General features: G+C 44.6%; 1 protein-coding gene across 9 annotated transcripts in view; it reads left to right on the top strand.

Moving 5' to 3' along the window:
• WNK2 (WNK lysine deficient protein kinase 2) overlaps positions 1 to 26,573 on the top strand; it is a 146,872-nt gene that overhangs the window by 89,322 nt on the left and 30,977 nt on the right. For 5 of the 9 annotated variants that reach the window (XM_070375254.1, XM_070375261.1, XM_070375253.1 and 2 more), the window contains 7 exons: positions 18,333 to 19,156; positions 19,339 to 19,408; positions 21,257 to 21,339; positions 21,436 to 22,127; positions 23,352 to 23,566; positions 24,443 to 24,631; positions 25,359 to 25,457. In XM_070375254.1, coding sequence (XP_070231355.1) covers positions 18,333 to 19,156; positions 19,339 to 19,408; positions 21,257 to 21,339; positions 21,436 to 22,127; positions 23,352 to 23,566; positions 24,443 to 24,631; positions 25,359 to 25,457 — 2,172 coding nt within the window. The remainder of the gene's footprint in view (positions 1 to 18,332; positions 19,157 to 19,338; positions 19,409 to 21,256; positions 21,340 to 21,435; positions 22,128 to 23,351; positions 23,567 to 24,442; positions 24,632 to 25,358; positions 25,458 to 26,573) is intronic. The other 4 variants (XM_070375255.1, XM_070375256.1, XM_070375260.1 and 1 more) reach the window with 2 other exon arrangements.

The following is a 26,573-nucleotide window of genomic DNA, read 5'->3' as shown; positions in this document are numbered from 1 at the left end:
TGTGAGATGTGGAAAACTGCCCAGATTAAAAAATCAGATTGAAATAGACCCTCAGAGAATAATGGGGGTGGAGTGATGTCAGCAAGATTGCAGAGCAGGAGATAATCAGCATCTGTCCTTACATAAAATCAACAGTTGGACATCGATACCTAAACGGAATTGGCTTTGGGATGGCTCAGAAATCCAGTTAAGAATCTGTATTAACGCAGTGGAGCAGAAATGAAGAATTAATGAGCAGAAAGGATTAAGGGGAATCAGCTTAGATGAGATGGCAAGGAACAGAGAAGATCGAGGTATCTGTATCAGCTACACAGCTTGTGCCATCATGGTCCCCAGTGGCCAGCTCTGTGAAGGACTCCATTAGCCTTTGCTGCTAAGGACCTCTACCGCCCCCATGGTGGCTGCAACTTCCCCACAGCTTTCACAGCAGAGGAACCTGTAGTGATAGCGGGCATGGGCCCCAGTTGCCTACTCCACAGAGGACGCTGGGTGCTTTCACCATGGAGTTAACCAGCAGCCATCACCACCACAGGACACCCTAGGGAGAGAGATGCTGCTGCACCTTATTCTTCCCTCCCCAGAAGAAGCTGCTGGTCTGCTGCCCTGGGACCAGGACTGCCAGCTGCCTCCCTCAACCCTGTGCATACCCCAGACCCCAGAACCCTGGCTGTTGTGGTGGCACCCATGCTTCAGATCCCAGCTTCATGGTAGCTGCACACTCATGCACCTGAGATGCTGGAGCCACCACCGTTGTGAACTAGTCAGCACACCAGAACCTGGAACCACCATCCCTCTGTGAGTGCCTGCACACCAGACCTCTGCTGTGTCTCTGTGCCATCGACACCTATACATCAGACTCCTGTGTTACCACTGCCAGGAGAGTGTCCACAGGCTGGATCCAGTGCTAAGAGGTAGCCCATCAGCAATAAAATCCCCATGGGAAAAAAAGGATCAGAAGGTGCCCACAAACTGTCACCACTGTAGCTACCCCCGCCTCTGTAGCTACCCGCAGTTGAGGACTCATACCGTCCTTGCCAGTACTGACCTCAGCTGGTGAGCTGCACAGAGACTACAGTGCTGGGCCTGGCCTGTACCTGCAATCAACATACCCCATCCAACCAGCTTCCCTGTACCCACTGGCAGGTAAAGGTCTTCTCCACCAAAATCAGTTTGTAAGGTCTAGAAGAGATGAGTGATCCATCAAATACACAGATATCAACACAAAGTTACAAGAAACATGGACAAAAGCAAGGAAACATGACACCACCAAAAGGAGCAGAATAATTTTCCAGTAACAGGCCACAAAGAATTGGAGATCTATGAATTGCCATAGAATTCAAACTTAATCGTTTTAAAGAAACTTGGTGAGCTGTAAGAGAGCACATGTAGACAACAAAATCATGAAAACAATACACAAACAAAAATGAGAAGTTTAACAGAGAAATAGAAATGGTAAGAAGAACCAAACAGAAATTCTGGAGCTGAAGAAATGTAGAGAACGAGGTTTTAAAAAATGCAATAGAGATCAAGTCTGCAATACAGACTTGATCAAGCTGAAGACAGAATCTGTGAACTTGAAGATGAGTCATGTGAAATTAGCAAGTCATAGAAGAAAAGGGAATGAAAAAATAGTGGAGAAAGCCTATGTGAATTATGGGGCTCCATCCAGTAACTAATATTTTCATTGTGGACATCCCCAAAGAAGAGAGAGAGAAAGGGCAGGAAACTTATTTTAAGAAATTTCCAGGAGGGAGGTTCAAGGAAGAGGGGACATATGTATACCTATGGCTGGATCATGTTGATGTATGGCTGAGACCAACACAATATTGTAAAGCAATTATCCTTCAATTAAAAATAAATTAAAAAGAGAAAAGAAATTCTCAAATCTAGGACAAGATCATGAACATTTGTGTCCATGAATCTCTTAAGTCCCTATATAGATGTAACCCAAAGAAGATTTTCCCAAGATACATTATAATAAAGCTATCAAAAATCAAAGACAAAGAATTTTGAAAGCAGCAATTGGGAGGAAAAAACCTTGTTTTATATGAAAAGAAACTCTCAGCAGATTTCTCAGAAGAAACCTTGTAAGGCAGGAAAGGGTGGAATGATATATTCAAAATTCTGAAAGAAAAAAGCTGATGACTGAGACTACTACTTTAACTGGCAAAGCTGTCATTCAGAAATGAAGGAGAAATAAAGACTTTACCCAAACAAACAAAAGTTGAGGGAGTTCATCACCACTGTACCTGCCTCATGAAAACACATGGAAGTGTAAAATTCAGTGGCAAAAGTATATAGGCTGTTATAACTATATTTTTATTTTAAGCCTCATGGTAGTCACAAAGTAAATACCTATACATAAAAGATAAAGGAAATAAAGCATACCACTATAGAAAATCATCAGATCACAAATGAAGAAAGAGAGGAAGAAAGGAACTGTGAAACAGAAAGCAAGAAGATGGCAATTAGTAAGTCCATATTTATCAATAATTACTTTAAATGAAAATGAATTAATATCTCTAATCAAAATATAGAGTTGTTGTTCAATTGCTAAATCATGTCCTGCTCTTTGGGACCCTGTGGAGTACAGCATGCTAGGCTTCCCTGTCCTTCACTATCTCCCGGAGTTTACTCAAACTCATGTCCATTTAATTGGCGATGCCATCCAACCATCTCATCCTGTGTTTCCCACTTCTCTTGCCCTCAGTCCTTCCCAGCATCAAAATCTTTTCCAATGAATTGACTCTTTTTGTCAGGTGGCCAAAGTACAGAGGCTGAGTGAATTAAAAAACAAGACAAAACTATATGTTGTCTGCAGGAGATTCACTTCAACTTTAGTGGCATATATATCCTGAAAGTGAAGGATGGAAACTTATATACCAGGCTGATAGAAACCAAAAAAGAGCAGGGGCAGTTGTATTTATATCAGACAAAATGGCTGTGAGTCAAAATCTGTAACAAGAGACAATGAAAGTCATTCTATAGTGATAAAAGAATCAGTTTATCAAAAGGATATAGCATTTGTAATTATATATGTACTCAAGATGTGAGCACCTACATATATGGAACAAATATTAACAGATCTGCAGGCAGAAATAGATGTCTATGCACTAATAGTGGGGGACTTAAACTACTTCACTTTTAATAATGGATAGACCTTCCAGACGGAAAATCCATGAGAAAATATAGAACAAAAGGACCATAGGACAAATGGACCTTAACAGACATAAGCAGAACATTCTACTCAACAGCAGCAGAGTATACATTCTTCTCAAGTGCACATGAAACATTCTCCAAGATAGATCATTTATTAGATTACAAAACAAGTCTTAACAAATTTAAGAAGACTGAAATCACATCAGATTATTTTTCCAACCACAATGTCATGAAACTAGAAATCAACAGGAGGAAAGCTGGAAAATGTAAAATTACATGGAAATTAAGCAATGCATTTCTGAATAACAAAAGGGTCAAAGAGGAAATTAAAAAGGAAATAAAAATATCTTGATAGAAATGAAAGTGGAAACAATGTGCCAAAACTTACATAGTTCAGCAAAAGCAATTTTAAGAGGAAATTTATAGTTACAAAACTTACATTGAGAGATAAGAAAGATCTCAAACTCTTTAACTTCACACCTCAAGGAACTAGTGAAAGGATGAACTTAGCCCAAAGTTAGCAGAGAGAAGGAAACAACAAAATCCAGAGTAGAAATAGAGACTCGAAAAAAAAAAAAAAAATAGATCAACAAAACTAAGAGCTAGTTCTTTGAAAAGTTAAAGTCAGCAAACCTTTAGCTAGGCTAAGAAAATGAAATCTGAATTGAAAGGGGAGATGTTACATCTAATAATACAGAAATGAAAAGAATCATGAGCGAATACCATGAGTGAGTACATACCAAAATATTGAATAACCTAGAAAAATGGATAAATTCCTAGAAACACACAGACTATCAGGACTGAATCAGTAAGAAATAGAAAACTGAATGGACCTGTAACTAATGAAGAAACTAAATCTGTAATCAAAAATCTCCTGACAAAGAAAAGTGCAGGACTGGAAAACTTCACTGGTGAATTCTATTAAACATTTAAAGAAGAATTAGCACCAGTCTTTCTTAAACTCTTCCAAAAAAAAAAAAAAACTGAAAAGGTGGTGACACTTCTGACTCATTTTGCTAGCCAGCTTTACCCTGATACCAAAGTTAGACAAGGATACTATAAGAAAACAGAGTTACAGCCCAGTATCCTTGATGGATCTGTATGACATTTATATACAAAAACCCTCAACAAAATATTACCAAACTGAATCAAGAGCACATTAAAAGAATCATACACTACAGTCATGTGGGATTTATTCCTGAGGTGCAAGGATGGCTCAACATGAGTAAATCAATAAATGTGATACAACACATTAACAGAATGAAGTAGAAAATCTTATGATAATGGCAACAGATGAAGAAAAAAGGCATTTGAAAGTTTTAAGTGATAAAAAAATCTCAACAAATAAAGTTTAAAAGGAATGTACTTCAACATAATGAAAGTTGTATATAATCAGCCCACAGCTAACATCATACTCAGTCATGAAAAGCTAAAGCTTTTCCTCTTAGTTTAAAAGCAAGACAGGATTCATACTCATTACTTCTATTCAGCATCACCCTGGAAGTCCTAGCCAGAGCGGTTAGTCAAGAAGAAGAAATAGAGGGCATCCAAATCAGAAAGGAAGAAGTAAAATTGTAGATGACATAATCTAATATACGGAAAACCTTAAAGACTCCATCAAAAAACTGTTAGAATAAACTCAGTGAAGTTGCAGAATACAAAATCAACATGCAGAAATCAATTTTATTTCTATAAACCAATCTGAAAAATAAACTAAGAAAGCAATCCCAATTATAATAGCATCATACTGAGGAATAAATTTTACCAGGAGATGAAAGCCATGTGTGCTAAAAACTATGAGACATTGATGAAAGAGATTGAAATAAATGGAGCCATATCTTATGTTCTTTGATTGAAAGAATTAAATGTCTGTACTACCCAAACTTATCTACAGATTCAATGCAACCCCCATCAAAATTCCAGTGTCATTTTTCACAGAAATAGAAAATTCTAGAATTCATATGGAATCACAAAAAAAGCCAAATAGCCAAAGCAGTTTTGAGAAAGAACAAAGTATATCATTTCATGATTTCAAACTATATTGTAAAGCTATGGTAATCAAAACAGCATATGGTATTAACATGAAAATAGACACAGACCAGCAAAACAGAGAGCCCAGAATACACTCAAGCATATATGGTCAACTAATCTATGACAAGGGCACCACATGTACACAGCTGGGGGAAAGGTTAGTTTCTCCAATAAATGGTTCTGAGAAAACTGGACATCCAAAAGGAGAAAAATGAAATTGGGTATCTGTCTCACACCACCCACAAAAATCAACTTAAAATAGATTAAAGACTGAAACTTAAGGCCTGAAACTTTAAAAACAGAACTGCCATATGTTCCAGTAGTCCCACTTCTGGGTATTTATCCAAAGGAACTGAAATCACTGTCTCAAAGAGATATCTGCATCTCCATGTTCATGCAGCATTATTCATAGTAGCCAAGATATGGAAACAATCAAGTGTCACTAGTTGAATGGATAATGAAAACATGGCATATTCAGCCATAAAAAGAAAGAAATCTTGCCATTTGTGACAGCATGGATGAAATCACAGTCATTATACTAAGTAAAATAAGCCAAGCAGGGAAATTCAAATACTCCTTGATTTCAGTTGTATGTGGAGTTTGAGGGAGAAAAAGTTGAGCTCATCAAACCAATGAGTGGAGTGGTGGTTTGCCAGAGGCACAGATTAAAGAAGCATATGATCATCTCAATAGATGGAGGAAAACATTTGATAAAAGTCAACATATATTAATGACTTTAAATAATAGGAACATAAACATAAAAGTGAATTTGTTTAATCTGACAAAGGATATCTGTTTTAAAAACAACAGCAAATATACTTAATGGTGATGTGCTGCTTTGTTTTTTGTTTTTTGAGATGGAGAGCAATATAAAGATACTCATTATCACTATTTATTTTCAGTATCCTGCTGGAGGTCCTCAGTAGCCCAGTGTAGAGTAGGACATTGTAAATGGGTTCCCAGACCCAATTCCAACTTTGTATGTGTGTGTAGGCTGCCCCACACCAGTGAGCAATTCTCAGATGCCAGCAAGGTGTCTGAGAATTCAACTCAATTCTGACACTTTCTACCTGGAGATAGATTCCAGAGGTAAAGAGTTCAGTTCCACTGGACAACCCTCCACATTAGATGCCAGTCACAAGCCCAGGTTGTTATCTGGGCATCTAACCAACTTGGTACAAACTGGAGTTTCCAACAGACATCCTTTAACTTAGGATGTCAATTGCAAGTTAAGGTTGTTTCTTGTACTTCTGCTAAGTCACTTTGATCGTGTCTGATTCCGTGCGACCCCACAGATGGCAGCCCACCAGGCTCCTCCGTCCCTGGGATTCTCCAGGCAAGAATACTGGAATGGGTTGCCATTTCCTTCTCCAGTCAATACTTCTGACTGACTGGCTATAAATCAGGGTTTCCCGTGATCCCTTAATTTGCTTGAGTTGCTCACAGAACTCAGAGAAACATGTATTTTACTGGATCACCAGTTTATTATAAAAGGATGTTTAAGTATAAGAATCAGCAGCCAGATGAAGCGATATATAAGGGATGGCATTGGGAAATGGTGTGGAGCTTCTGTGCCTTTTCCAGGCTCACCACTCTCTCCAATCTCCATGTGTTCAACCTGGAATCTCCCTGAACCTTGTCCTGTAGAGATTTTATGGAGGCTTGGAGAAGGAAATGGCAACCCACTCCAGTGTTCTTGCCTGGAGAATCCCAGGGACGGAGGAGCCTGGTGGGCTGCCGTCTCTGTGGTCACACAGGGTCGGACATGACTGAAGCAACTTAGCACAGCAGCAGCAGCATTCAGTTCAGTTCAGTTCAGGCGCTCAGTGTGTCCGACTCTTTGCGACCCCATGGACTGCAGTATGTCAGGCCTCCCTGTCCATCACCAACTCCCAGAGTTTACTCAAACTCATGTCCATCGAGTTGGTGATGCCATCCAACCATCTCATCCTCTGTTGTCCCCTTCTCCTCCTGCTTTCAATCTTTCCCAGCATCAGGGTCTTTTCCAATGAGTCAGTTCTTTGCATCAGGTGGCCAGAGTACTGGAGTTTCAGCTTCAGCATCAGTCCTTTCAATGAATATTCAGGACTGATTTCCTTTAGGATGGACTGCTTGGATCTCTTTGTAGTCCAAGGGACTCTCAAGAGTCTTCTCCAACACCACAGTTCAAAAGCATCAATTCTTCGGCGCTTAGCTTTCTTTATAGTCCAATTCTCACATCCATACATGACTACTGGAAAAGCCATAGCTTTGACTAGACAGACCTTTGTTGGCAAAGTAATGTCTCTGCTTTTTAATTAATGCTGTCTAGGTTGGTCATAACTTTCCTTCCAAGGAGTAAGTGTCTTTTAATTTCATGGCTGCAGTCACCATCTGCAGTGATTTTGGAGCCTAAAAAAATAAAGTCTGTCGCTGTTTCCCCATCTATTTCCCATGAAGTGATGGGACCAGATGCCATGATCTTCGTTTTCTGAATGTTGAGCTTTAAGCCAACTTTTTCACTCTCCTCTTTCATCAAGAGACTCTTTAGTCCTTCTTCGCTTTCTGCCATAAGGGTGGTGTCATCTGCATATCTGAGGTTATTGATATTTTCTCCTGGCAATCTTGATTCCAGCTTGTGCTTCATTCAGTCCAGCATTTCTCATGATGTACTCTGCACATAAGTTAAATAAGCAGGGTGAGGCTTCATTACATAGGCACAATTGACTAAATCATTGGCCATTGGTGATTAATTCAACCTCCAGCCTCTCTTCCCTCTTGATCAGGGGCTGGGACTGAAAGTTCTAACCCTCTGATCACATGGTTAGTTCTCTTGGCACCCAGTCCCCACCCTTGGGTGGGACCCAAAAGTCATCTTCCCTGAAGCATTTTCAGGAACTGAGGGCAAGAGGCCAAATATTATACTTGTAATGTATAATTAATGCTCTTAATGCTCAGGAGAATCCAAGGATTTGGGGAATCTGTGAGCCAGGAGGTATGGATGAACACCACGTACGTGTTTTTCCTATAAATCACAAATATTGCAGACATGAAGCAGGAAGGGAGGGTGAGAGAAAACAGAGAGAACAGGGAGGAGAAAAAAGTGGGAAAGAATAAAAGAGGAAGAAAAGCAATAATACTGAAGAAGCCCAGGCCCTGCTTTACACAGTGAAATCTGCATTTCCACACGTGAGACCTAGCATCACTCTCTTTTGTACCTTCCAGATGATTCCAATCTGCAGTCATCTTTAAGAGCCGTGCCCTGTCCAGTTTTTGTAAATATTTAAAGAAGTATCATAATGCTGGCACAATAGCTTAATTTTTCATTTGAAGTAAATAAATTTATCTCAAAACAAGGTTTTCTGAAGCAAATTTTTGCTGTTTGAGTTTGTACCAGCTAAAAGTAGGCTTCCTTTTTTTTTTTTTTTTTTTCCCAGAAGTGAAATCAGGGATCATTTATTCAGCTTCTTTTAAAAACACGTAATCACCTTTTTCCCAGGCCTGTGGCAAAAACTAATGTCTGCCTTTTTTCAGGCAACTTCATAATTCCGTGTTCCCAAAACTTTTTATCTTTTTGAGCAAGAATTCTTTCAGGTGTCTTTTACAGTCTTCCAGGGAGTTGGAATTTTTCCATTAAGAGAATTTGTAAAACTGAAATAAACAAAAATCCAGTGCAATGTCTGGTCAATACAGCAGATGAATCAGAACTTCCCAGCCAAGCGTAACAGTTTTTGCCTGATCATCAAAGAAGCATTCAGTCTTGTGTTATACTAAATGGAAGTTTATGCATTTTCTGTTGACTAATTTCGGACGCTTTTCATCAAGTGCTGCTTTCAGTTGGCCTAATTGGGAGCAGTACTTATTGGAACCAGTTGTTTGGTTTTCCTGAAGGAGTTCGTAAATAGAGGACTCCATTCCAGTCCTACTGTATACACAACGTCACCCTCTTTGGATGAAGACTGGCCTTCGGTGTGGTTGGTGGTGTTGGTTCATTTCACTTGCCCCACGATCTCTCCCATTCTATATTGTTTTACAGAATCCGCTTTTCATCGCCCTTCACAATTTGTTTTTAAGATGGAATGTTTTTCTTGCATTTCAATAGAGGATCGCATGTAGACTTATGGTCCAGAAGGTTTTTGTGGTGGTTTTTTTGGCTTAACTTATGTGGAACCCAAATATCAAAGCTATTAACATAACCAAGCTGGTGCAAATGATTTTCATTGCTTGATTTGGATAGTTTGAGTGTGTCAGCTGTCTGCCATGTGGTATAACATTGATTGTTCTCAGTTAATGTCTCAATTTGATTGTTATCAATTTCAGCTGGTCTACCCAACCACAGAGCATTGTCTGGTATTGGTTTCTGTGATAGTTTATCATGGGAAATTGAATATAGTTCCCTGTATTATATAGTGGGACCTTGTTTATCCATTCTATATATAATAGTTTGCATCTGCTAATCTCAAACTCTTAATCCACCCTCCTTCAGTCTGCTTACTCTTTGGCAACCACAAGTCTGTTATCTATGTCTGTGAGTTCATTTCTATTTTGAAGATAAATGCATTTGTGTTATATTTTGTTTTTAAATTATTTATTTGTTTATTTTTGGCTGTGCAGTATGAGCTTTAGTTGCAGAGAGCAGGGGCTACTCTTTGGTGTAGGTGTGTGGGCTTCAGCAGTTGTGGCACGTGGGCTCTAGCGTGTGAGGGCATGTAGGATCTTCCCAGACCAGGGATCGAACCTCTGTCCCCTGCATTGGAGGGTGGATTCTCAACCACTGAACCAACAGGGAAGCCCCTGTGTTATATTTCAGATTCTACATATAAGTGATATTATATGGTACTTGTCTTTCTGTTTCTAACTTAAACTTCACTTAGTATGATAATCTCTAGTTCTATCCGTGTTGCTGCAAATGGCATTACTTTGTTCTTTTTATGGCTAAGTAGTATTTGTATATATCTCACATCTTCTTTATCTGTTCATCTGTTGAAGGACATCTAAGTTGTTTCCATGTATCAGTGATTATGAATAGTGCTCTGTGAACATAGGGGTACATGTGTCTTTTTGAATTATAGTTTTTTTTCCAGATACATGCTGGATCATATGGCAACTCTACTTTTAGCTTTTTGAGGAACCTCCATACATGTTTTCCATAGTGGCTGCATCAACTTACATTCTCTCTCACAGTGTAGGAGGGTTCTTTTCTTTATGTCCTCTCCAGCATTTATTATTTGTGGACTTTTCAAGGATGGCTATTCTGACTGGTATGAGGTGGTACCTCATTATAGTTTTGATTTCCATTTCTCTAATAATTAGTGATGTTGACCATCTTTTTATATGACTGTTGTTGGCCTATAATTTTTTTCTTTTGTAAATGTATTTTTCTGAGTATCAGGGTAAAGGTGGCCTCTTAGAATGAATTTGGAAATGCTCCCTCCTCTTCCGTTTTGGGGATAGTTTGGGAAGGCTAGGTATTAGCTCTCTTTATATGGTAGAATTTTGTCTGTGAAGTCATCTGTCTGGTTCTGGAGTTTTGTTTTCTGGGAGTTTTTTGATGGCAAATTCAGTTTCACTACTATTGACCTGTCTGTTCCAATTGTCTATTTCTTTCTGATTCAGTCTTAGAAGATTATGTGTTTCTAGGGTTTTTATCCATTTATTCTAGGCTGTCCAATTTGTTGCTGTATGATTTTTTGTATCTCTTTGATATTGGTTTTATTATTTCTTCTTTCATTTCTTATTTTGAGTCCTCTCTTTTTTTCCTAATGAGCCTGGATAAAGACATCAATTTTATCCTTAAAAAAAAAAAAAAAAAAAAAAAAAACGCTAGGTCTTGTTTTCATTGATTATTATATTGTTGAGGTGTTTTTTTTTTTTTTTTTTGTCTCTATTTTATTCTTCTCTGATCTTAATTATTTCTTTTCTTCTGCTGACTTTGGGCTTTGTTATTTGATTCCTTTAGACAGTAACCGATGTTGTTTATTTGAGATTTTTCTTCCTTTTTGAGGTACGCCTTTATTGCTTCCCTCTTAGAACTTCCCTTTTCTGTGTCACATGATTTTGGAAAGTTGTACTTTTATTTTCAATTCTCCAAATGTTTTCTGATAACCTCTTTGATTTCTTCATTGACCCATTGTTTTTATAATGTCCTACTATTTAGTCTTCATATTTTTGTTTTTTTCCCCATTTTTCTTCCTGTAATAAGTCCCAAAAATGGAAAGTGAAAAAGTGAAAGTATTAGTTGCTCAGTCATGTTCGACTCTTTGCAACCAGATGGACTATAGCCTACCAGGCTCCTCTATGCATATAATTCTCCAGGCAAGAATACTGGAGTGGGTAGCCATTCCCTCTCCAAGGGATTTTCCCAACCCAGGGATCAAACCCAGGTCTCCTGCATTGCACGCAGATTCTTTACTCTCTAAGCCACCAGGAAGCCCAAGTTTCATATTATTATTGTCAGAAAAAATGCTTGATGTAATTTCTGTCCTCTAAATTTGTTGAGACTTGTTTTGTGGCCTAGCATGTGATCTGTCCTGGAGAAGGTTCCACATGCCCTTGAAGAGAATGTATATTCTGCTGTTTTTAGATGGAATGTCTTCAGTTCAGTTCAGTTCAGTTCATTTCAGTCGCTCAGTAATGTCCGACTCTTTGTGACCCCATGAATCGCAGCATGCCAGGCCTCCCTGTCCATCACCAACTCCCGGAGTTCACCCAAAGTCATGTGCATCGAGTCACTGATTCCATCCAGCCATCTCATCCTCTGTCGTCCCCTTCTCCTCCTGCCCCCAATCCCTCACAGCATCAGAGTCTTTTCCAATGAGTCAACTCTTCGCATGAGGGCCAAAGTACTGGAGTTTCAGCTTTAGCATCATTCCTTCCAAAGAAATCCCAGGGCTGATCTCCTTCAGAGTGGACTGGTTGGATGTCCTTGCAGTCCAAGGGACTCTCAAGAGTCTTCTCCACCACCACAGTTCAAAAGCATCAATTCTTCGGCACTCAGCCTTCTTCCCAGTCCAACTCTCACATCCATACATGACCACAGGAAAAACCATAGCTTTGAGTAGACGAACCTTTGTTGGCAAAGTAATGTCTCTGCTTTTGAATATGCTATCTAGGTTGGACATAACTTTCCTTCCAAGGAGTAAGCATCTTTTAATTTCATGGCTGCAGTCACCATCTACAGTGATTTTGGAGCCCATGGAAGTGAGAAATAGATTTAAGGGCCTAGATTTGATAGATACAGTGCCTGATGAACTATGGAATGAGGTTCGTGACATTGTACAGGAGACAGGGATCAAGACCATCCCCATGGAAAATAAATGCAAAAAAGCAAAATGGCTGTCTGGGGAGGCCTTACAAATATCTATGAAAAGAAGAGAAGTGAAAAGCAAAGGAGAAAAGGAAAGATATAAATATCTGAATGCAGAGTTCCAAAGAATAGCAAGAAGAGATAAGAAAGCCTTCCTCAGCGATCAATGCAAAGAAATAGAGGAAAACAACAGAATGGGAAAGACTAGAGATCTCTTCAAGAAAATTAGAAATACCAAGGGAACATTTCATGTAAAGATGGGCTCAATAAAGGACAGAAATGGTATGGACCTAACAGAAGCAGAAGATATCAAGAAGAGGTGGCAAGAATACACAGAAGAACTGTACAAAAAAGATCTTCATGTCTCAGATAATCACGATGGTGTGATCACTGACCTAGAGCCAGACATCTTGGAATGTGAAGTCAAGTCGGCCTTAGAAAGCATCACTATGAACAAAGCTAGTGGAGGTGATGCAATTCCAGTTGAGCTATTTCAAATCCTGAAAGATGATGCTGTGAAAGTGCTGCACTCAATATGCCAGCAAATTTGGGAAACTCATCAGTGGCCACAGGACTGGAAAAGGTCAGTTTTCATTCCAATCCCAAAGAAAGGCAATGCCAAAGAATGCTCAAACTACCGCACAATTGCACTCATCTCACATGCTAGTAAAGTATATAATAAGTCCAACTGGTCTAATGTTAAGACCACTGTTTCCTTATTGGTTTTCTGTCTGTATGATTTCTCCCTTGATATAAGTGAAGTGTTATAATCTTCTATTCTTATTCTATTGTCAATTTTTCCTTTTTCTGACCATTAATATTTACTTTCCAGATTCAGGTGCACCTGCATTTGTTTTTGTTCGGTTGCTAAGTCGTGTCTGACTCTTTGTGACCCCATGGAGTGTAGGCTCCTCTGTCTTCTCCCATCTCCAAGAGTTTGTTCAATTCATGTCCAACGAGTTGGTGATGCTATCTAACAAGTTTGTCCTCTGCCACTCCCTTCTTTTGTCTTCAGCATCAGGATCTTTTCCAGTGAGTCAGCTCTTTGCATCAGGTGGCCAAAGTATTGGAGCTGCAGCAACAGTCCTTCCAATGAATATTCAGGGATGATTTCCTTTAGGATTGACTAGTTTGATCTCCCTGCTGTCCAGGGGACTCTCAGCAGTCTTCTCCAGCACCATAGTTTGAAAGCTTCAGTTCTTCACACTTAGCCTTTTTTATGGTCACTTCAACACATGACTACTGGGAAAACCATAGCTTTGACTATACAGACATTTGTTGGCAAAGTGATGTCTCTGCTTTTAATATGCTGTCTAGGTTTGTTGTAGCTTTTCTTCCAAGGAGCAAGCATCTTTTAATTTCATGGCTTGTAGTCATTGTCCACACTGATTTTGGAGCCCAAGAAGATAAAATCTGCCACCATTTCCATTTTTCCCCTTCTATTTGCCATGAAGTGATGGGACTAGATGGGACCTGGTATTTTAGTTTTTAAGTGTTGACTTTTAAGCCAGCTTTTTCACTCTCCTCTTTCACCCTTATCAAGAGGCTCTTTAGTTCTTCTTCACTTTCTGCCCTTAGAGTGGTATCATCTGCATATCTGAGGTTGTTGATATTCTTCCCATCAATCTTGATTCAGTTTTTGTAATTCATCCAGCCTGACATTTCACATGATGCACTCTGTATAGAAGTTAAATAAACAGGGTGACAATATACTCCTTTCCCAATTTGGAACCAGTCAGTTGTTCCATGTTCAGTTCTAACTGTTGCTTCTCGACTTGTATACAGTTTTCTCAGGAGACTGGTAAGGTGGTCTCATATTCGTGTCTCCTTAAGAATTTTCCACAGTTTGTTGTGAGCCACACAAAGTTGTTGTGAGCCACACAAAGGCTTTAGTGTAGTCAATATTAGGTGCATATATATTAATGAATGTTATATTCTCTTCTTGTATTGATCACTATCAGTATATAATGGCCTTTGTCTTATTTATAGACTTTCTCCTAAAGTCTATTTTGTAAGATATGAGTATTGCTACCAGCTTTCTTGTCATTTTCATTTCCGTGAAATATCTCCTTCCATCCCCTCACTTTTAGTCTGTGTATTTTTAACTCTAAAGAGAGTCTCTTGAACATAGATGGGTCTTGTTTTTTTATCCAATCATCTCCTCTATGTCTTTTGATCGGAACATTTAGTCCATTGACATTTAGTTAGTTAGTTAGTGTTAGTCGCTCAGTCGTGCCTGACTCTTTGTGACCCCATGGACTGCAGCCCACCAGGCTCCTCTGTCCATGAGATTTTCCAGGCAAGGATACTGGAGTGGGTTGCCATTTCCTTCTCCAGGGGATCTTCCCAACCCAGGGATTGAACCCCATTAACACTTAAAGTGATTATATATAGGTATGTATATATTGCTATTTTGTTACTTGTTTTCTGGGTTATTTTTTCATTCTGTGTTCTTTTCATGGTCTTTTAGTTTCTTTCTTTGTGGTTTGATTATTTTGTTTAGTGGTATGCTTGTGTTACTTTCTCCCTATTTTTGTGTGTCTACTGTAGGATTCTGATTTGTGGTTGCCATGGGGTTCATATATGTTGACTTAAATATCTATTTATTTTAATCTGGTCATTTAAGTCATTTAAGTTCAAGCACATTCTAAAAAAGTCTCCATTATTTTACTCGTCTCCCCCACATTTTGTGGGTGTTTTGTTTTGTTTTTGTTTTCTGGCTGTGCCACACAGCATGCAGGATCTTATTTCCCCAAACCAGGGATTGAACCTGTGCCTCCTGCAGTGGAAGCATGGAATCTTAGCCACTGGACCCCCAGAGGAGTCACCATAGTTTGTGTTTTTTTATGTCATATTTTACATCTCCATGTGTATCTCTTAACTGTTTGTTGTAGTTATAGTCGACTTTCTAATTTTTGTCTTTTAATCTTATATAAGCATTTGATCCACAGTCTTTGCTGTATATACTGTGTATTTTCCTTTACTGGTGGGATTTTCCTGTCCTATAAATTCTTTCATTTTGTTGTACCCTTTTTTTTCCACTTGGAGAAGGCTAAGACTTCCTTTAAAGTTGGGTTAAATATTATAAACTTTTAGTTTTTCCTTATCTGAGAAGTTCTTTAGCTGTCTCTTAATTCTGAATGATAATCTTGTTGGGTAGATTATCCTAAGTTTTAGATTTTTCCTTTTTAGCGCTATCGGTATGTCATGCCATTCCCTTGTGGTTGTAAAGTTTCTGCAGAAAAATCAGCTGATGGACTTATGGATGTTTCTTTATATGTTACTCTCTGTTGTTCTCTTGCTGCCTTCAGATTCTCTCTTTGTCTTTAACATTTACCATTTTAATTATGGTAGGTCTTGGTGTATATGTCTCTGTCAGTTTGGGACACGTGTTTACCATACATGGATATCTATTTTTCTTCAGGTTCAGAGAGTTTTCAGTCATAGTTTCATCAAATACATTTTTTTACCCTTTTCTCCTTTGGAACCTCAATAATGCAAATGTTAGTATGCTTGATATTGTCCTGCTGCTGCTGCTAAGTCGCTTCAGTCATGTCCGACTCTGTGCGACCACATAGACGGCAGCCCACCAGGCTCCCCATCCCTGGGATTCTCCAGGCAAGAACACTGGAGGGGTTGCCATTTCCTTCTCCAGTGCATGAAAGTGAAAAGTGAAAGTGAAGTTGCTCAGTCGTGTCTGACTCTAGCGACCCCATGGACTGCAGCCTACCAGGCTCCTCCATCCATGGGATTTTCCAGGCAAGAGTACTGGAATGGGGTGCCATCGCCTTCTCCGTGATATTGTCCTAGAGGTCCCTTAACTTGTTCTAATTTTTTAATATTCTTTTTCTGTTCAGATTGGGTGGTTTCCATTATTCTGTCTTCTAGCTCTCTTAGGCATTCTTCTGTATCACTTAGTCTGCTGTTAAATCTTTCTGGTGTTTTTTCATTTCAGTTGTTGTATTTGATGACTTTATTTTTGGTATTTTCTACTTCTTTGTTAAAATTTTCACTGTGTTCATCTATTATCTTCCTTAGTTCATTAAGCATTCTTTTACTAATGCTTTGAACTCTTTCTGGTAAATTATTTATCTATTTTATTATTTATTTTTTCAGGGGGTTTTCTCCTTTTTTCATATAAAAGAAATCCCTCTGTCTTCTCATTTTGCTTAACATCTGTTTTCTCTATGAAATTAGGTGAAACAGTTACCTGTCTTGGTCTTAAAGAACTGTACTTGTATGGGAGCATCTCTGTTCAGTCTGTCTCTGCCCAGTGGCTTTGGTGGGAGAGCTGGGTCTGAAGTAAGCAGGGTCATATCTTTTCCCAGAGTGTGTGGGCTGGTATCACCTTGATGGTAGGTAGGATTGGAGATGGAGAGGCTAGAGGCAGAGCCAGGTATGATCTGGGGCTTCTTGTATGCTCATTGGTCATCACAGCCCTATCAAGGGTGGGGTCTGGTCCCAAAGTCTAGAGCAGAATCCCTGAGGGTGGAGTTCAAGCTGCCTCCTTTCCCTGTGAGTGTGTGCTCCCCACTCTCCTGACAATGAAATGTTTGCTCCAGCGGAGATCTGTACTAGAGCAAGAGGATCTGAGTGGTACCTGGTATAGGCCAGTGTGTATGCTTGTACTGTGCCTGCACACCATTCAGAGCGCCAGTCTGTCCTGATCTGCTGCTTCTGTGAACACCAGTAATGGCTGTCCCACCCCACCCCCGACCAGATGCAGAGCTGGGTAAGAGCCTGCTCTGTCTCCCACAGATGCACACTATCCTCCACCATAGCAGCCTTTGACCTAGTGGGAAGCCGTGCTGAAGCTCATGGTGCTGGAGTGCATGCTCAGTGTGGTCTAGGGCATGCCTTGAATCAGTTGCAGGAGACTGACCAGAGTCCCAGGCACTTTCAGTCTGTTTCCTCTGTTTTGCTCCTAGGAGTAAACAAAGAGTATTCACACTCTTCACGAGCAAATTCTAGGTTTCTTACAGCCCTCCTGTTAGTCCCACTAGTTTTCAAATCAACCAAGGGGACTCATCTTCTCGGTGTCAGACCCCAGGATGGGATGTCTAATGTGTGGTTCTTACCACTCATTCCTTAGGGAGGATCTCCAAGCCCATAATCCCCCTTTACCTCTGTGTCCCCTTCTAGGGGCATCAGTTCTGACCTGATCACTTTCTACCTGATTCAGTGTGGATCTTTACAGCCTTGATTGTACAAAAGGCTTCCTGCCAGTCTTCAGTTTGATTTTAGTGAGAATTGTTCCACCTGTGATGTATTTTTGATGTGTTCACAGAGGGTGATGAACCTGTTGTCTTTCTACTCCTTCATCTTGATCTCCTCTCTCTGGTCCGAGCTTCTGATCTTACAGAGCATGGTGTCTGGCTCATCAGAAGTTACTGTCCTCTCCAGGGCAGGGGAATGTGTACTGCTTGCTACTTAAGACTTTATAATTTCATTTTACAGTTTTGTGGAATGGGCCAGTGCAAGGGTCATAAAAGCTGTTTTTATGGAGCTCGCCTGGCACATGGGGGCATGGAAAGACAGTCGACAGACAGGGATAGGTTATGCCCAATGGCTAAGTGCTACAGAAAAATCAGAAGGAAGATGGGATGTGCTAGTGCGGCTGAATGGGACACTTCTGGAACACAACCTGAGGTGGGAAGCAGGGTCGCAGGAAGATATGTGCAAGGAGCCTCGGGCTGGAGCTAACACATGCATGAAGTTGGCATGTTGGAGAAAAGGAGAAGAGGACTGGTATATAGAGCACTACCAGCCCAAAGAAGGCATCTTTTTAGCTAGCAAAGTGCCAGGTGAATAGGACCAGAATAGGTTAGTATAGAGGCATTTTTCCTATTTGTTCTAGATTCAGCACCCTCTAAAGACCAGCTATCCTCCAAGGAGAAACCCAGCTTCTCAACTGATCTGCAGCTTCTGAGCCAAGCAGGCCCCAGGGACCTTCCTGGTGGTGCACCAGCCCCTTTGGTGCCGTCATCCCCTCCCGTGACTGCTCTGTCCCAAGACATGGCCCCACCAGCTGCCAGTCCTAAGCTGGAGCCAGCAACGGGGCCTGCCATGCAGGCAGGGGGATCAGGAACCCCTCAGGGGCCAGCCAGTGAGCATAAGACTCCCTGGCCATTAATGGAAACTCTTGATGCTCAGCTTGCTGCACAGTCCCCTGGCATGGGCCGAGGGCCTTGTGCCCCACCTTTGGAGGCCCCCCTTCACCCCATGGGTCTGGGGGATCCTGCCTTAGCCAGAGAGCCCATCACCAAGGGGGAGCCCCTGTCAGCTTTGGCCCCCACATCTGGTGCCCCTGGCGGGGCCTCTCAGCCCACTGTGAGCCAGCCCCTTCCCCCACTCCCCACTGTGGTGGGAGCAATCAGTCTGGCCACTCCCCAGCTCCCCAGTCCCCCGCTGGCACCCACTGCCCCACCTCAGCCGCCTTCAACCTTGGAGTCAGATGGAGAAGGGCCGCCCCCAAGGGTGGGCTTTGTGGACAGCACCATCAAGAGCCTGGACGAGAAGCTGAGGACTCTGCTCTACCAGGAGCACGTGCCCACCTCCTCAGCCTCCGCCGGGACCCCTGTAGAGGCAGGTGACCGAGACTTCACCCTGGAACCCCCAAGAGGGGATGAGCCCCGTACAGAGGCCTCTGGGGGCAGTCTGGGCCTGCTGCCCCCACCTGCGGTGAGTACTGCCCAAGGCACTGTCTCCAGGCAATTCATGTCTGACCCACCCACGCGTGTTTTGCTCAAGTTGCCTAGGGAGGAGGAATCCATCCTTTGAACTGGAGGGGAGGATTTGCAGTTTTGCTACAGAGATGTTAGCAAGTAAGGCTCATAGCTCTTTCTTTGTGTTTCTTTCTTCAGTTGGAAAAGTCAGAAGTGGCCCCTGGATTAGAGGTCACACTGGAGCAGTCCGTGTCCTTGTCAGTGACAGGTAACAAGCCATAGGTGTTACCAGCCTTCCTTACTTTGAAACATTCTGCTTCTCTACCCTTCATCCCCACAGCATCCTGAGTGGGGCCCAGATGTGGCAGAAGCAGTTCTAGCACAAACCATGTGTTCACACTCCAAGAGAAGGCCCTCTGTGGAAATGGGTGAAAGCCCTATTGACTGGGCATTAGGATCTTAACAGGGCCTGTCTGGCTCCCCAGTGCTCTCAGTATATTCTGGTGGATACCCCTAGCTCCTATTTCTATAGGAGGTTATAAGGTGACTGTGGTTATTTTGGACAGAATGCAGGGCTGGGGCTGGGGAGTTCCAGCAGGTCTGTGGAAGCTGCCAGGCTAGAGCCATCTGTGAAATTCTGAAACAGGATTTCTTCTGTGGTTCCTGAGTATTGTGCATCTCTGCAGGAATTCTTGCTGTAGTTCTCATTTCACTACCTGAACACATATGTTTTAGCACAAGGGAGTTGGTCTGATCTAAGGTGTTGGTTCTTTCTTGGCCTGGAATTTCTTGGGAGATGGGCAAGATAAGGATCCAGCTGACCTTGTAATGGGACCATGGGTGTGTATCAGTGGCAAGAACAGTCCTCCCAGATCACAGAACAAGGGGCGTGGACCGTTGGATTCTGTGGCTGGACCCCAGGACACTGCATTCTTATAGATGCCACACTTTAGAGGGGTGGGGCTTCTGGGATTGGAGTCAGAAGCCGTAACATATGATGTTTACCTGGGGAAGATAAGGATCATGGGATGAAGCAGGTGTGGGCTGGGCAAGGGAGAAGGTGAGAGATTGTACCCGAGTGCCCTCTCCATCTCCTTCTGCCTTCTTTCTGTGAGTTGTGTACCATGGGCAGCTGCCTTCTGCAGCATCAGTGCCTTCAAGTGCCGGAGCCTTCCAGAGTATGAAACTGACAGGGAAACTCTAAGAGATAGATTCTAGTTTGGAAAAGGTCAATTTTTCAGAGCTGATCAGAAATAGAGTGCAGTTGGTAATGAGCCTCCTGTCCCCAGAGGTGTGCAAAGCAAGATTGGATGATCTTCACCATAGTCGTGTAGGGAGGAGTATTGTGTGTTGCCTAGAGTTGGGGTTGCATGACAGATGAATCTGGGTCTTTTCAGGAATCTGTGTGGGGGCAGCCCCTCAGCCTGGCTGGAGGCTCTTTCAGCCCCTGTCATGCCTCTCCCAATCCCCTGCGCACGGCAGCATGTCAGTTCAGCTCAGGCTCACACACAGCTCTGGTTTTCTTTGCTATGTGCAGGTCCCAACTCAGGCCAGGCTTCCACACATCAGCTCCTTCTGCTTCTGTTGTTTACTCTTCACAGCAACCCAGGAAGGCTGGTCAAATGTCTCATCTGTAGATGGGGAAATGAGACAGTCTCAGATGACAGGGACCTTCCACAGACTTTGGAGCAGCAGGATTAGGAGTCTCCCTTATTGTTCTGATCTTCCTGGACCTCGTAAGACCCTTTTATCATCAGAACATGTCAGGGAGAGAGAAGGCGATGCTGTCAGGTGAGACAGGGCACATCAGGGGTATAGAGAGGACAGGTAAGGCAGGCGATGGTCATCAGGTGCGTGGAAGGCCTGGCTGTGCCTGGGGGTCTGGAGCAGGGGTCTTCAGGGATCTGAGTAGGATTGGGCTGATGTCCCCCCCCTTTTCTGAATCACAGGGCATCTCCTGTGAAGTGATGGGGTTAGGATGTCAGTAGTTTCTGTTTTCCAGCTGCACACACCGCTTCTCACTGCCACTCCCTTTCTCTTCTGGATGGCTGCTTTTGGGTCATTCCTGCCTTTGTTCTCTGCACCAGCCTGAGTAACGGTTTTAACATTCCTACAGCTGAATCATCTTTGAGCCACACGCTTGGCCGTGATGGAGCACAAGCGGCCTCAGATTCGCGCACAGCACCCAGTGCCCCCCAGGTAAGAAGTTTTCTCCAGTGAGATGCTCAGTGGGTTGGCGGGCTTGCTCTCTGATGGTGTTTGCGTGGAATCTTTTCCTTTCCACTGTTTCCCAAGGATGTCCCTGCTTCTGCCATCCCTGCCCATCTGGAGCCCACAGACCGGACCAGCAGGGTCCCTGGGGAAACCTTGGCCGAGTCCATGCAGAGCTGCCTGGGGATGTTGATTGAGGGTGGCCAGGACAGCCAACCCCAGCCACACAGCACTCTGGTATCAGGATCCCCTCTGAAGTGGCCAGGGCAGCAGGATGGCAGCTCGCCAGCCAAAACCGTGGGCCGGTTCTCAGTGGTCAGCACCCAGGATGAGTGGACTCTGGCCTCCCCCAATAGCCTGCGGTACTCAGCCCCACCTGACGTTTACCTGGACGAGGCTCCCTGCAGCCCAGACATGAAGCTGGCTGTGCGGCGGGCACAGACGGCCTCCTCCATCGAGGTCGGCATGGAAGAGCCTTTGTCCAGTGACTCTGGGGATGAGTCCCCTCGCAGGAGGCCTTCTGTGCAGAAGCATGCCTCCCTGCCCAGCAGCAGTGGTGGTGTGGCCAGTGACTTTGTGAAGAAGGCTGCTGCCTTCCTGCAGAGGTCCTCTCGGGCTGGCTCCCCATGCCTGGAGACACCCAGCAGGATGGGTGTGAAGGTCCCCACCATCAGCGTGACCTCCTTCCACTCCCAGTCATCCTACATCAGCAGTGACAACGACTCAGAGATTGAGGATGCTGATATCAGGAAAGAGCTGCAGAGTCTTCGGGAGAAGTAGGTTCTGTGGAACAGGTCAGGTCTGGGCTATGGTGTCAGGGGAAGTGTCCGGGAGCCGAAGTCCACGTCCTGCCAAGTGTGCTTTGAGCTGCTTGGGCTGGGTGACAGGGCAGAGGCAGTGTCCCTGCCGTCAGATCTGGTCCCTGGTCTCTGGGGCCCACACCTCCCCTCCTCCTTCAGTCTCACACATAGGCCTTGATCGCGCTTGCTGTCTCCCCCTGCAAGTTTACCTGCTCCTGCTGTGGTCAGGGTCACTGAGATACAGCTAAGCCATGAAGTCTCCTTCAGGACAAGAGGGCCCCACACTTTAGTGACTAAGGTCGGGAGAGGCTGGAGTCCTTGGGAAGGAGTGGCTGTGGGCTCTTGGAGGGGACCCAGAAATGGAGACATGGGCCGGAGAAGCCCGTGCTCTCTTCTACTCTTGGCTGTGCAGAGAGGGCCCTAGCCTTAGCTGCATGCTCCCTGAGGAAGGCCAACCGGGACCACCCAGCCCTTTCCTAGACTTTTCTAGAAACTGCCCTTGCCCACAGCCAGTGATTCCACCCAAGTCTTAACAGCAGCTTCCCACCCATGTGACCTGGCGTCTTGACTATATTCTCAGGAATAGTGTTGCCTGTGGGGTCAGCCTTCGCTGCGGGCTCTCCTGGGCACAGCTGGAGCCCCAGGGCCCTGGCTAACATTTTCTGTAGACTCGCTTGTACAGGCTTCCTCTCCTCTGAGAGGCCTCTTGTGCTGTGTTCCCTCACATGGAGGAAGTAACACTTATTTGCCTGATAAGCTAAGGCAGCCTTCCAATTCTGAGCCCTGATTATTTGTCTCTTCACCCATGTTTATGAGTAGGGTTTGTATTGTAAGTATAAACGTGAGAAGCTGTTCATATCCTCCCCCCGTCCACCCCCTCCCCCCCCCCCAAAAAAAACAGCAGTGTTACAAGTCTGGATATATTGAAAAACTTGAATGTTTTAGGCTGGTCTCCATGCAGTTCTGTTGTTGGGTGAGTTGATGCCAGAGGTCTCAGTGATACTCCCATTTGGCTTAGGTGTAAACAGAAGGTGACATTTAAATGCCCTTATGTCCCCTGCGCATGCCCTGTCTGCCCAGCCTACCCTGCAGGCTCTACTCCTCATACCCATCCTACCAGTCCTGGGCTCTCCTGGAGGGGCCTCATGTTGAAATGACCAGAATGCCCACCTGGCTTCCCTCTTCCTTTCCCTCCTACAGGCATCTGAAGGAGATCTCAGAGCTACAAAGTCAGCAGAAACAGGAGATTGAGGCCCTGTACCGCCGCCTAGGCAAGCCGCTACCCCCCAACTTAGGCCTCTTCCACACGGCCCCACCCATTGGCCGCCGGAGAAAGACCAGCAAGAGCAAGCTGAAGGCGGGAAAGTTGCTGAGCCCCCTGGTGCAGCAGCTCAAAGTCGTGGCCTCCAGCACAGGTTGGCCCAGGGCCCTCCTAGCCACCCTCAGACGTGGGAGCTGGGCAGATGGGAGGCAGGCACTAGGCCTTGGAAGAGCACTTCCTGAATCTCCTTTCATTGGAGCAAGGAAGTGTCTTCAGGCCCGAGAGAGCCAAGGCCTCCATCCCTCCTGCCAGGAGGGAAGAACCGGAGTCCCAGCTGCCTGTGGGTTGCAGTGTGCTCCTCCCTGCAGAGTGCTGCCCGGGCTGGGGCCTGCTTCCTGTGATCCCGTTTCTCAGATGTATGTCAGCCCCTGACAGTGGGGGTTGAGAGCTGCCTTGGGGGAGGGAGAGGATGATAGGGACCCTCCTTGCTCCCCAGCCTTTAACCACAATGCCCAGGCACTAAGAGTACACACCGCAAGCCCCCACAACTCTGGGGTGGGGACCCAGTGAGCTGAAAGCCCCACATGCATCAGGTGGGAAGCCAGCAGTGAGCTGACCTTAAGCCTTCCCTCTCCATGTTGCAGGTAACCTGCAGGATACACACCCAAGAATTTCTAGGATTACCCAAAATTACATGAATTCCGTATCAATTCCTAAAGCTAACACGAGACTTCAGAGAGTGAGGAAATCCACAGGTCCCCTTTGAGCCCATGTGTACATCTGCAGATGGGCCATGGTCCTTTCACAGCGTTTGCACAACGTAGGTTAGCACCAGTGGAAACAGTGGTCATTTTCTTTGATCTTCCTGGCAACTGCACATGGGTGATCCAGCAGTGTACCCATTGCCTGTAGGGACTCAGCTTCCCCAAGGTCACCCAGCAAAGAGCAGGGAGGATAGACATGGCCTGAGCTGGCTGGTCTGTCCTGTGGTGCCTCATCGTGCCTGTCACCCCTTCTCCCCCCAACCCAGGTCACTTGTCAGACTGCAGCAGAGCCCCTCCTGCTAAGGACCCTGCCCAAGCTGGGGCAGGGCCCACAGCAGCTTCAGACCCATGTGGGAAGGCAGTTCAGACTCAGCAGCCTTGCTCCGTGCGGGCCTCCCTGTCTGCAGACATCTGCTCCGGCTTGGCCAGTGATGGAGGCGGAGCGCACGGCCCAGGTGATTCCCAGCTCGCCCGTCTCCGAGCATGTGCTAGCCTCATAGGGCCCGTGTGGCATAGAGGGGACGTGAGCTGCGGCCAAGGCTGCCGACAGCCTCTTAAGGAAAAAGAAACGTTAGATGTAGATTTTGAATGAGAAAAGTGGATGGCCTGCCCATCATCAAGTCTTGCTGTAAGCGGCTCAGAGGGAGGTGTGCTTTGCAAGAGCCAGCCTGGGGAAGGCGCCAGGACCACTGAGAGGTCAGATGTGGCATCTGCTGTGTGCTCTGCGCCGGTTCCCAGGCACTGGCCCACCCCCACCCTCCCCCACTCCCCACTAAACATGGGTCCTTCCGTCAGGAGGGCCAGTTGGGGGGACGAGGGCACAGCTCTCGAGCTGGGAGATTGGCCTTGAGGAGGAAATGCTCGTCACCGCTGCCGTGGATGCAGCAGCTACGCGATGAGGTGCTCCACCCCCACCATCTCTCTCCAGAGAAGTCGTGGTGACCGCTGCCGGTGCCCACCCCCACCCTGCCCCGCACGCTCTCCTGGGGTCCGCTTCTCTTCCGCTCCAACATTGCCTCCTTTCCATTATGTGATCAGTGGCTGTGGTCCTCTGGGCTGGGCTAGGTGGAGCCGTGGATGCTAAGTGAAGAGGCTGATGTGGCTGGTGGTGTGTAGGAGGAATCCCAGAGACTGTACTTGATGCCTGTCTCTTTGTTTTCTTCCCTCTATATTCATTTGCAGGCTGGACGGTTTACCACCCAACGTCTGAGAGAGTGACCTATAAGTCTAGTAGCAAACCTCGCGCTCGATTCCTCAGTGGACCCGTGTCTGTGTCCATCTGTCTGTATTTGTTCTTTTGTATTTTATCACCTCCTGGCCCTTGGTTTCTCCCCTGCCCCTCCCTGTCTTCATTATCTTCCATACATTTTGTAGGACACCTTACCCCACCCCCATTGAAATCATGTACTTGATACAAAAAATGGAACCCCGTCCATGCCCACCCTTCTAGCCCCAGAAAGCGCCAGTGCATGCTCTTGGCTGGCTCATGCCTGGACACCAAAAGCATGTGCAGTGGTCTGCCCACTCCCAGCCCCTGGCGCTCTGCCCCAGGCCCCAGGGTGCTCTGCATTTCTTTCGTCACTTGTTTGTTTAGTGTTTTGGTTTTTTTTTCTTTTTTCTTTTTTTTATGTTGGACGTAGTTTTATTTCTGTTGCAATCGTGGCAGATTTACACGTCTGCTGTCCCCAGTTCCAGCGACAACAAAAAGACAACCCCGGCCTTCTCTAGACGCATGGTGTGTTTCACACGTGTCTGGACTCTGAAGACATGCATGTAGCGAGCCGAGACAGTTCTAGAAGGTCACTGGAGGGTGTAACTTCTGTACAAGGGCCGTATCACAACATCCAGTACTGTTAACCCACTGCCCCACTCCCTGCATGTGGAAATGCTGAGAGAACGTGCTCCAGCTAGGATGCCCCAGCCCCCTCCATTCTTGTCACGTCAGGAATCTCTGACCCTGAGAGACATGATTCCAGGCCTTCTGCTGTGCCTGTGTGTGGGCCCGGCCCCTCCTGGCCTTCTCTCTAGCTGGAGCACTTTACTTGGTGTATTTCCCTCTCATCTCACCGACCTCAGAGATGAAGTCAATTATTCAGTTCCCCAAAGCTCTGCTAAATCAAAACTCAAGTCCCAGTCATCATCTGCCTCCCTGGAACACACTGCTAGCACCAGGGACTCCATGTCCAGGAATGGCACATCTGCTCAGGCTGTCCAAAACCGTTTTCATCCCTCAGGCCAATTGGCCAATGATTCAGAAGCTGTGAGGTTTTCAGGTTTTTGTTTTTCAACAGAAGTGTTAAGCTTTTTACCCATTGGATTGTACATGCTGGTTTAGGGCCTCTGGCTTTTGCTGGTACAATAAAGATACATTGTGTTTGTTGGGATCTGAGGCCACAT

This window comes from Bos mutus, chromosome 8, assembly GCF_027580195.1.
Source record: "Bos mutus isolate GX-2022 chromosome 8, NWIPB_WYAK_1.1, whole genome shotgun sequence".
In the NCBI taxonomy this organism is placed as follows: domain Eukaryota; kingdom Metazoa; phylum Chordata; class Mammalia; order Artiodactyla; family Bovidae; genus Bos; species Bos mutus.
Note: the sequence above shows the minus strand (reverse complement) of the source record. Positions and strands in the feature narration are given on the sequence as shown.